The following is an 11958-nucleotide window of genomic DNA, read 5'->3' as shown; positions in this document are numbered from 1 at the left end:
TGACGCAATCGACGGGCCAAGAGGATCCATGAGCGCTCCCAAAACCCTCATCCTATAAGGAGACGGCGGCCCCCTCGTCTGTCCCTAGGGTTATCGTGAGCTTTTGGCGTTCCGAGCTACACCAGATCTTCCGCCTCCGACGCCATGGTACGCTTCGAACCCCCCTCTTTCCCCATTCCTATGGTTCCTTAATCTGAGATCCGGTTCCAGGGCTTCTGTTGTTTGCTTATCTATCCATTTTAGATGAATCTTTTCCTGTGGGTCAGCTTTATTTTTTTAAAAAAGTGGGAAAGAAACAAATATTAGTAGGAAGACTGATCAGGGTTTTGGTGAGCAAAGATTCGAGGTAGAAGACGGGAGTGATTCTATGTTGCTGAAAGGTTCGAGATATTTTTTGGAGATATTTTTTTTCCTTTTATCCTATCTCTCCAAAGAATAATGAGTGCTGTTAGATTTTGATACCTCTTCGTGCCTTCTCTGTGAGTGCCATTTTGTGAAATGTGTCCTGGTTCTGGGACTGTGATGGCTTGAGGTATCCTTGCTGCAGGTGCATTTGAGGGGAACAGAGGGTTGGCGAGTCATGCTTAATATTTATATATATTATTTGTTCTTAGAATTTTTAAGGCCAAAATCATAAATTTCACTTTCTTGAATAATTGTTCGAGTGTTTTAAGTGGCATCAGTATCAGTTTTAACTGAATGTGCGTCCGTTGGTGAATTAATATTGCGAGCCTGCGTGCATAAGGATGTAAACTCTTGTAATTACATTTAAGGATCTTACAAGGTTGCTGATTTATTTTTTGCTTGTAAAAGAAGCTTATGCACACAAGAAATTATTCTGCTGCAATTAGGAAAAAGAAGAAGGATTCTGATGAAGATTTCTTGCTGCTAGTATACGCTCATGTTCCAAGTTAGCATCTCAAAGAGTAAATTTACAAGTGGCATTTAAGTTCAGAACCTATCGTTGATGACAGTTCTGGAAGAGAGATTTAAGATGGAAGCTGCATTGGAAAAATAATGTGGGGGGTAGAAGGAACTAGCCCCTCAAGGGTAATCCACAATAGAATGATCCACTATTATGCAGCCTGATGCTTAACAATTTTCCAGACCGAGACATATTTCTATATGTACCCTGTTTGCCTTAAATTCTTCCTCATAAACTTACATCTTAGTGCACAGGTGGTGGAATTGAAGTGTCTATTGGCCTTTGTCCTGTATGTCTCATGTTTACTAGTGGATATCAATAATTGGAATGGTTTGAGAAAGAAGTTGTTATAATTCTTTAGTTGTTTGACTCCTCCTGACAAGTGTGTTTTTTGTTTCTTCTTTTCTTGATGCAGACGAAGCGAACCAAGAAGGCTGGAATTGTTGGCAAATATGGTAACCAAATTCTTCATAGCTGTTTTCCTTTGCTTGTCTATTTCTCCATTGCAGTAGCTGTTGCCTATTTTCTCCGATTCATTGTCATGTCTTGGGATCCAGGTACCAGATATGGTGCTAGTTTGCGAAAGCAAATCAAGAAAATGGAAGTCTCCCAGCATGCCAAGTATTTCTGTGAGTTCTGTGGAAAGGTATCATCTCATCTCTTGCATTGAGACTATCTTGTTGTTGATTATCTTATTATATGCTGACTGCAAAATGCTTTTTTTATTGCTCGTTATGAAGTAAGAAAATTGTGCTTAAATTTTAATCTTCGCAACATCAACTCGAAGTAGACTGAAGTCTGCTGAAAAGAGATAGGTATCGAAATACAGTTGGGAATTTATGATGAATCAAGTTAACAGAAGGCACTGAGTTGAATTAGTCTCTAAATCCCTTTTTTTTCCTCAAAATTCCATGTTCCAAATGTAAATTCATGAAGTTCTCCAACTCTTTCATTACAAAAGAATAAAAAAGAAAGTAGAATTTTGAATTGCTATATATGTGGCAGTTTGGATATTTCAGTTCTAGTTTGCAGACCAATTAAATCTGCAGATGTTATGAATCTAAGGTTCCAAGGATTAGAAATGTTTTTTATACAACAGTTTCCAAAGTTTCTTTGCACAATTTCGTGGTTTAATTTAGTGTGTTTTTAAATTATATAGTGTTTAGGATAGATTCCTTTATGCAATTCTGAGATAGGAGGCTATGCTTGAATTTTATCTGATAATGACAAGGTTGTATCAGCCGTCTTTTATGCACATCAATGTACAATCTTTTTTTCTTTTTCTCTTTGAGACGATATCTTAAATACGTAGGCTTAGGTGTGAGGTTCCTAGATACTGCCGCCCTATTTATTGTGGCACTATGTGGATGAAGGATGTGTTTTGACCTTTGTAAACCATTCATTCTCGAAGTAAATTTTATGTCTAGATAACTACTCCAGATCCTGCATTTTTCAAGAGAATTTATTATTTCCTCATGTTCTTTTCATTTCTTTTACAATATGTTTTGGATTTAGTCTTTTTCTCTTGAATTTTTTCATTCTGTTAATTTGAAGGTTGTGCTCACAAAATGCATATTTGGTATATTTTTATGTTTACATAGTATGCTGTGAAGAGAAAGGCAGTTGGAATTTGGGGGTGCAAGGACTGTGGGAAGGTCAAGGCTGGGGGTGCTTATACATTGAAGTAAGTGCTGCGCTGTTCTGCTTTCTGCTTGGAGCTATTGATACCTATAGATTGTTGTCTTTGTTATAATTTTGCATTTTATGATGTTAACAGTACTGCCAGCGCTGTTACCGTGCGGAGCACGATTCGTCGGTTGAGGGAAGCAACTGAAGGGTAATCGGCGAATGCGCAATCATGTGATTTTGGTAGAGTGAAGTGTTTTAAGGAGTGAATTTCATATGTTGATTTTTCAATTTAGCAACTCGAATTTGACTATCAATGATCAAAGACAATCCGTTCTAAGTTTAATCTTATTTAGGCATTTGAATTTCTAGGTTGCTTGTTTCTCACATTTAGCCTTTGTGACATTTGTTCAGAAAGTAATAGTTAGATTCTCCCGAAAGCAACCCTTTATATTTCTTGTGGTTGCATTTGCTCCCTAGATTGTCACAGTGTTGGTAACCCAACAACCTGTTGTTGATGCAAGTATGACTGCAGAGATCGCGTGGGTGGAGCATTGATTGGTGCCAGTTCCAACAGGTCTTGTTATATATGGGAGTAAATGTGGAAGAGTGGAGGCTAATTAAAGATCTTGGTAAGAGAAGTCGTTATGATGATATTAGAGGCAATCGCAGTAGATCCAAGCGGCGTCACTGCCGGTATCAGGTATTAATTGTAGGTCTGAGGGGGTTCGCCAAACTGAATTGGTACTAGGAGAACTATGGATGAAGCTATGCCTGTAGGGATGGCATCTCAGTGCATTGGTTCTATTCATTGTTCTGGTTCCACTGGGGAGGACTTGGTGACTTCTCCGAAAAGACAAAAGAGTGAGGAGGCCTAGAATCAAAAGACGACGTGGGAGATGATGAAGAAATGAGGTTCTCGAGGGTTGCAGAATTGAAGACTGGGAGCTTAGCATAAAACAAAGCTCTTAGTGGCTAAAAGTAAGAACAGAGGGAAGCCAAGGCAACGCAGCTTTCAAAAAATCGTCCAATGCTCACCATGTCTTCAATGAAAAATTCTGCCTCCAGATGACCCACAATCCGATGGCTCTTCCTTCCTAGTTGGGTATTACGTGGGCGCCAATGTGGTTTCATGAGGGGTATCTTTAACTTATGTTGGTAGGCCGTGCGTAAAATTAAAAAAAAAGGTAGCATCAAATTTATTTTTCAGAAAAACATAGTATGAGGATAATTTATTTAAAATCCGAAATTAATCTTGCAGGCTGCTAGCAGCACAAAATGGCTTCCTAATGGCCAAAACGAAATGCCCATGGCAATACCTTAATCACAAAATCCTTTTACCACAAAGTCTTAAACCATTGCGAATCCAAAAGTTCTTTTCTTTCTATGTTTATTTGCAAAGATTTGTTTTTTTCTTTTTGGAAGATTAGCATGAGCTAAGTAGCTAACCTCCATATTTGCTATTCTATGCCAGCCTCTATTCTTGGAGGGCCATCTCCAACTGAAATTCAAATCTCACTCTTTTATCTAAATGGCATATAATGATACGATCTAAGCAAGCGCTCAGTGATATTTATTTGTGAGGATCTAGGATAGACAAATGCTAAAATTTTAGAGTTAACATTAGATTTTGAGAATATTGTGTTTTTGAAGATAGATGGTGCAAAATATATCTTATCTAAAGTAAAACTAAATCCAACGAAATTTCGATTTTACTCGAGGATAAATAATGACTTCATCTTCATCTCTCTCTCTCTCTCCCTGCACTCGCACGTCTATGGGAAACTCCCGGGATCAGGCTCCATTGATATGTGACTCCATCCTAGGCCATGTGCCTATAATCTGGATACTACTTGGCGGACATCATGTTCTTCTAATAGATAGACAATCTTAGTCAATAACATCACAACCATCCATCGAATGCTCCTCATAGATCACATGCATTGCACAACATTTGTCCATCCATATCTGACAAGGAAAAGCAAACAACAACTAGAGAGCTTGCATGGAAGTTACCGCCGTGGTACTCAAAAAATAGCACTGTCCTGTCCTGCAATTGTCGGATCAATTTGCGGCAGTGGAGCTAGAATTTTACTCTTGAGGGGGCAGCAACTATAACAATCAATGGTTCAAGGTAAGGATTCCTTTCTGTGCATCCAATCTATTATAATAATAATAATATTCTTCTAAAACATTTCCTCAAATTTAATCTTCCTCTGAAATTATTTTCTATTGCAACAGTCTCTATTTAGCCTTGTGCTTGTTATTGGGCACATCTTTTTAATCTCTGGATCGTGTCATCATTATCTAATATGCCATTAGAACTAATGAGAAAGGAGAAAAAACTGATGGAAAATAGCTGCAGTTTGTAAGAAGTTGATGGAACTGCGGAAATGGTCATTCTCTCCCTTTTCTTTCCTTGAACTATTTGAAAAAGGTGGTGCGCTATAAAATACTTTAACATCACCATTTGAGAGAACTCTTGGACGTGCTTTTCCACCCACTGCCGACCTCCAAATCTGCGAGAAAGTCCGAACAATGAGCACCTTAAAATAAACTCCTCAATTAGTTGCTGGCCGAGAAAAGCCCATACTTCATTTGTCGTGTTGGTAACTGGGCATATATTAAGTAATGCAATTCAGTTCACTTTCCTTGGCAAGACTTCATGTGATGCACGTCGAACCTCAGCAAGTGCGACGTGCACATAATATGGGCAAGTGGTGTTCATCAGCATGGGAACGTGCTTATGTCCACTAATCTGCGGCCAAGCTACATCCTGTTTGTCCTTTTTAGATAATTTTAGAAAGATCCAGTCCGTTGCTACAATAGCTAATTTGGAGCTTTATCATTACTCATTATTTGGCATACTCTAGGAAATCAACTCAAAAAACTTTTTTCAAAGAAATTATATAAAATATCTGTTATGCCGATCTTACTCTATTCTATCAAAAAACTTAAGAATATTTTTGAAAAAAAATTATTCTAATTTTCAGCTGGTGAAAATTAAAGTTTTCTACGTTCTATATAGAGTTTTTTTTTATAAAATACGAAAATTTTATTTCTATAGAAAACTACTTTTCTATCTATTTTTTGAAATCTTCAGCCAAATATAAGATATTTCTCTATTTTTTCATTGACTATACACCTTCTCCTCTTATTTTCTTGCAAACCGAATGGGTCTGCAAAAAAGGATAGACCAATTGAATAAGTTTTCTGAGTTTGTACATAATGATTATCCATGTAGGTATAATCTTGCATACCGGTGAAAAACATATAGGCAGTTAATGCTAGAAGAGAAGAAGATAGGATGGTAGAAGATGCAATGAATCATATAATCCCTGATTTTTGGGATAATATATTTTGTTAAACAAATAATTTACCTTCTAAATTTTTTTAGGATTATGAATACCATGGCTCCTCTTAATTTGGAGTTTTTTTTTTAAAATTTTTTTTTAGGTATATTGTTCATTATACTCCACCTCATCAGCAGCAGCGCAGATTATTTGTTAATAATCTATGTACGCATTCAAACAGGCTAATAATAACATCATTTCTATTACTGAAAAACATAAAACTCTCTTGCTACATTTTTGTATGGATGATGCCAACTAGGGGAAAAGTGGACGACCGACATTCAATTAAAAAAATAAATACAACGGATGCAAATAAACGGAGTGCCTCTTAATTTTATTTTATTTTTTGAAAGGAACACTTTGAAAATAATAAACACTAGAGTAACCATAAACGGTGGTGATACTTTTCAAGAATTCATATTATACTGTAAAGCATGTATACAAATAATTCTCTTTCCATCGAATCGTTCCATGAAACTTGCATGAATTATTATTCAACATCAGAGATTGGTAGATTATAGAGATGCCAAATCCAATATTCCATTAATTAGCCGGAGGCAGCTGGGAATTAACTTCTTGCCGTGCCATTTTCATTCGTGGAAGTTTGTTTTCTCTGATCAACTTTTGTACCTTTACTAAATTGTGATATGTTCTCTCCTTAATACCCTGCAAATTCTATCGGTTTTATTTTTTTAAATAAATTTGGTGGTTATATTGAAGCCCAATAGGTTTAAGTCGGTCTCCAAAACTTAAAGTGTTTTTTTTTCCCCTCTCTGCTAGCTAAAACAGATATTCCATACATCCAATAAAATCAAAAAATAAATATTGAAATGCTTTAGACAACTCCACCTTTTTAGTCAACAAAATACTTTAAGAAGCCACCCAATTTATACCTCATTAGCCTCTCTGAACATATGATTAATCCGAAAAGCTATCCAGCCACTCACAAAAGGTTTAAATTAGCAGATCGTGGACGCCGAGCTAAGGCTCATGCTCCTCGCCAAAATAAGAGACTCAAACCAACAAAACAAAAGCTCCCATGGTCTTAGATGTTTATAGATGTTTAAGACATGCTTGCCTTCAACTGTGGATCACCATTACAACACATGCCTTTCGGTGCGCCCATCCTTATCAGATCACGGGCGGTTTATACCACAGCAGATTGTCTCCTGAGAGCCTAATCGTAGACCCCACGCCTAATCATTCACAATCACAAACTAATCTCTACATCCCATCTTATTGATACATCACACATACGTAATTTATGTCGACAAAGAGGACAGGAAATTTAAATCCACAGGGGGAGGAGGAAGCTGATTTCCATCTGATCAATAGGGAGCGCACGTGGATCGTTGAAATCTCAGCCGTCGATTCTTTATATCGAACTCCCACAGGTGCTCCTGCTGAAGGATATTCCCTATCGTGGAAACGCCTGGCCACGGCGCCGGCGTGAAGCCGATGCACTTCACGCCGTCTGCCACGTCGATCACGTAGCTCTTAGCCGGCGGCTCGAGCCGAGCCGAGCCGTGGAAATGGACCACCAACTTGGGCACCGGCATTTCCGGGATGGCAGCCGTCCAATTGTAACAGTACTCGAACTGCTCCACGCCCACCCTCGGCACCCCTGCGAGCCGCCGGCTTAGAGCCGACACCACGGCCTCGTAGGCCGGCTTGGCTAGCACCGTCAAGCTCGTGCCGGAGTCCAGTATCGCCCCTCCCCCTTTCTCGACGTCCCAGACGGTCATCGGGATCTTTAGCGCCTCGCCGTCGACGGAGATGCCGGAGACCCTGACGGAGTAGTACGGCTCGAGCCACGGCTCCATGAGGAGCTCGGTTTGGCGCGCCGCGTAGGGGACGAGAGCGCCGTTGGGGCCGAAGGTGAGATAGCTCGAGACATTCTTGGGGCTAAGGTGGTCGACCAGGCAATAAGAGAACTTCCCGCCGAACGGTGCGGCGGCCCGCGACGCAAACGAGATACCGCTGTGCCCCAGCCCCAACACGCCGTCCGACGAGCGGAAGCTCGATCCGGCGAACGAGGACGTGCACCCGATGACCAGTCCCTTCAGCTTCGCCTTCTGGCCGTTGGATAGCATCACCGTCGCCGATTCATTCGCGAAGATGCCCTGCGCCGTCGATCCGTCCGAGTACCTGTCACAAGAGCGGTTAGTTAAAACCCCGCCGCGGGACATCTCTCCCGTCGGTTGACAGGACAAAACAACGGCAAATTTGTCGCCCTGAGGAGCTAGCTCCACACCGTCACGTTTGGTGTACAAGACTCGCATATATTTATTAACTCGTACGCTCTGATCGGAGGAATTGTGTCAAATTTCCAATTACAGGATCTTTCTTGGATACGCAAACGGGCTGGTACAGCACAGCATTCCGAGCAACTAAAATGATGACAAGCGTCTTTGCTAAAAAGTCTAAATGAAAGACAGCTCAGAGCTCAGAAGGAGACATTAATGCTATCGAGCTCTGCTTCCTACCCTCCGTTCAACCCCCTGCGAACAACTTATGTATCTCGGAATAAATTCACAATTTTTGAACTAATCTGCACAGAATCATGAAACTCTAAATTTGGTGGGGATTGGATGGATGGTGGCGCATTATTCTTACCCGTAATCGTAAGCGCAGGGGCTCGCCGGGGAAGGGCACGTGGTGAGCGAGAAGGGGAGGGAGGTCTTGCACATGGCCGACGAGCACCGGATCGGATCAAACGACACGGACTTCTCCGGGAGGAAAACTCGCCCGCCGCCGCAGCGCCGGCATTTGCGCGGGCCGAAGCGGCACTTGACCCACGTGAGGTCGCTGCCGGTGTCGGCGACCAGCACGAATCTCTGCGCCGGCGTGCCGAGCCGGAAACGGACGAAGTACTGCCCCGTGTGGGTGTACGCGCCGGAGGACAGCGGCATTGCGAAGGAGTCCGCCGCCGAGGTGGCGTTCTCGCAAGCCCTCCGCGGCTGCCGGTGGCGGCGGCGCCCGATGGTGCCGGCGATCATCCGCTGCCGGAGGTGGTCGCTCTTGACGAGGTCCCTGACGTAGTCGAGGCGGGTCACGGCGGCAAGGGGCGGCGGGCGGCGGTGGAGAGGGATGCGGAGGGAGGCGGAGCGGGGTTCGGTGGACGCCGGCGCGGCCAGGAAGACATCGAAGCCAATAAGGAGGGAGAGAAGGAGGAGGAATGGAGGCATTTGTCGGGGGATAGAGAGGCAATCGAAGAGGAGGGTTTAGAGACGTAGAGGTGGATAAGGGATGATGGAATGGGAATATTGCTGCGAAAATTTCATTCTCTCTTCCCCCCGTCTTCCTCTCTTCTTCATCTCCTCCTCCTCCTCCTCTTCTCTTCGTGGCTTGCAAGCGTTCTATCAGGTTTCACCTTCCAATTTATCTTCTACTCGACCTATAAGCTCGTTGTAAGCAAAAGGACGCCGTTTTTGCCGTCTTCTAATTGTTTTTAATTAAGAATCAATAAAATAAACATTAAATCTTAAAATAAAAGCGTGATAAATGTACCCCCATATTTTTGCTAGGCAGGTGGTTTGTGTCTGGGCCGGGAGAGAGAAGGGTGTGAGTCGTGGAGGAGAGAAGCGAAAGAAATGACCAGAACAATAATTGCATACAGTTGGGCCGCTACTAGAGCGCCGGGACCCGGCGCAGCTTAGATCCTGCTTCGTCGGGGAGACAGGCTAACGTGCGCCGCTAATTTTTTTATTGGGTGCTTTTGTTTCCTTACGGTGGACATGTGATAAATACACGCCCTTCTGTCTACTTTCCACTACATTCCTGAGCAGGGGCGGAAACCGGGTTGAGTGGATCCTAATCCAATTTATGCACAGTTCTTTTGGCACTCATCCTACATAAAGTTCAAAGTCTTTTCCCATCTTTTTCTTAAAAAAATAACATGAAACATTAGTCCCAAATATTGACTCGGATTTTTTTGAAATACTTTATGGACTTTTTTTTTTATAGCAATGAATCTAGACCAATTGGTTTTGATTAGCTTGATTATATTTAGAAGGTTAGTATGAAGTATGCTTATTTTTCAGAAATAAAAAGTAAATAATTGATGACTCACCTTAAGATGTATATTGAGATATCTTAGCACTCTTAACTGATGCTGAAATGCATTTTAAGATATATTATATTCAAATCTAGCTGAATTGAAGATAGCATTTAGTTGTAGGATAGCAAATTATAAATGGAAAAGATCAGATGAAGTCACTGCACGCCTTCGTGATAATAGTCTAGTGGCCACTCCACTTGATCAGTGATGATTCTGACGTCGAGCTGGTGTTGGACGGCAGAGGGATGATTTTGACTGATGCTCCAATGCTGGCTTCGAACTGAACCAATAAAAGCAAAAAAAGTCTTCTTATCGAAGCATATTCGGCCGAAAACTCTTCAATAACTAAGTTACATACAACTCTCGAAGAATAAAAAAAGGTTTGAGAAGAGTAGAGAGATAAGTTAAGAGAGATGAAAGAAAATTTATCTAGAAGGTCTTTGAGAAAACAATATATATAGGTGAGGGTTGGAGCATGCGGCCAAGTGGTTAGGTAATATATGATGATTGATAAGGTAACAAATCGTGTAGTTCATCTATGAATCATGCCTGTGTTTCTCGATCGTGAGGATTTGCCTAGGTGTTATTTAGGAATGGTTAACGATCATAGCCCAATTGTTACCAACTAAGAAGAGAGTTTGAAATACAGAGAACTTTTTATCCACCTTGTGAGTCCACTATATGGTAAGCTATGAACGGTCAGTCCGAAACTAGATGATAAATTTTTATTGATCGATTTATTTTATCAGCATAGATCAATTCTGAGTTGCATCTGGCATCATAACTGGCTTGTCCTTTGATTTAAAACCTAATATCAAGGCTGCAGCTTACGGTGCAAAAACTAAAATCTGCAGCTATTACGGGCTGAGTGCATGAGCCACCCAGATCCCGAATGCGTAGGGAGGATGGGAAGGACGAGGGGAGTGCGGTATGGATAAGTAGGGGTGTGTTTAGGAATGGTGGTATGTCGTTGGTCGCGTTGACCGTGGATGGGTTTGGGTCCAGGTGGACAGCTGGCGAGCAGTAGTGGTGTCCGTAACAATTTAAAAGGCGTTCACATGGGCCGGGGAGGCGGGCTTCAGAGATTTATGGCGTCGCAGGAGCCGTACGATGGGACTTCGACGGCTGGCATAGCATCATTCCCGGTTAGGCGGTTCCCTACCCTCTTTGCTGGGTTCCACTTCCACCACCACGTTAGGAAGCGGACGGTGGTCATCGCCGCATGTGGTGGCGATGTGAGTCCCGCACACACTGGAGGCGCTGGTGTGGCAGCTCGGGGGCCTTATACTCTCCCCGGAAACGGGAAAGGTTAAAAATCCCCCACGGGGATGACTCCATGAAAGGCTTCTGAATTGGAGGACGGTTGTAGCTTGTAAGGAAGGGCAAGGAAGCTTGCAAAGACACAGCGAGCGAGAGGGAGAGAACAGATAGCGGGGAAGCGACGAAGCGTGGTGGATTAAAAGTTGAAGGGATCCTAGAATTTTATTTTAATTGCTTGTGCCTTGTACGTAATCTCATCACTTGCTAGATAAGCTAAAGCTTCACACAATTGGAACTGAATATTTTTCAACGTTAACATGAATGCTGTCTTAGCATCGTAGCATTTTTGTCACCGTTTGGGAAAGTGACCCTGCTAACAATATGGCAAATATTTTGAGCGTCAGATATGCGTGCTACTAACCTACTGGTTTGTGGATTTAAGAATAATTCAGAGAATGGAAGTTAATGTTGCCTACTTCTCTAAACAGTGATTTTTCCCTCTATGGTCTGCTATTCGTGTCTCTTGTATGTACGCTTTTGTTACATGGATAAATATAGACAAACCCATGAAGCTTACGTGTTTTATCGTCATTTTCTCCCCACCCCTCTCTCTCTCTCTCTCTCTCGCTCGCTCGCTCGCTCGCTCTCTCTATAACTAACCTGGAATTTTCCATGCTAAATTCCAGCCAAGACGTAGTTGGTGAAGAACCACAAATGCGTAAAATCAAAAAAAA

General features: G+C 42.0%; 2 protein-coding genes across 3 annotated transcripts; one reads left to right on the top strand and one right to left on the bottom strand.

Annotated features, from left to right (window-relative positions):
• LOC103709509 (60S ribosomal protein L37a-1-like) lies at nt 1-2991 on the top strand. Of its 2 annotated transcripts, XM_008794903.4 has the most exons (5): nt 1-147; nt 1341-1380; nt 1483-1571; nt 2527-2609; nt 2703-2991. In XM_008794903.4, exons 1-5 carry the CDS (start codon nt 145-147, stop codon nt 2764-2766), a joined length of 279 nt encoding a protein of 92 aa, XP_008793125.1. In that variant the 5' UTR covers nt 1-144; the 3' UTR covers nt 2767-2991. The 2 variants fall into 2 exon arrangements, with proteins under 2 accessions (XP_008793125.1, XP_008793124.1); XM_008794902.2 differs by lacking the exon at nt 1-147 and having other exon boundaries at nt 1335-1380.
• A 3937-nt stretch (nt 2992-6928) lies between these two features.
• Nucleotides 6929-9288, bottom strand: LOC103709508 (aspartic proteinase NANA, chloroplast-like). Its single transcript, XM_008794901.4, has 2 exons — nt 8521-9288; nt 6929-8052 (listed from the first exon to the last, which is right to left on the bottom strand). The coding sequence occupies exons 1-2, from the start codon at nt 9090-9092 to the stop codon at nt 7233-7235; spliced, it is 1392 nt and encodes a 463-aa protein (XP_008793123.2). The 5' UTR covers nt 9093-9288; the 3' UTR covers nt 6929-7232.
• Nucleotides 9289-11958: the final 2670 nt, after the last annotated feature.

This window comes from Phoenix dactylifera, chromosome 11 (genome assembly GCF_009389715.1).
Source record: "Phoenix dactylifera cultivar Barhee BC4 chromosome 11, palm_55x_up_171113_PBpolish2nd_filt_p, whole genome shotgun sequence".
NCBI classification, from domain to species: domain Eukaryota; kingdom Viridiplantae; phylum Streptophyta; class Magnoliopsida; order Arecales; family Arecaceae; genus Phoenix; species Phoenix dactylifera.
Note: the sequence above shows the minus strand (reverse complement) of the source record. Positions and strands in the feature narration are given on the sequence as shown.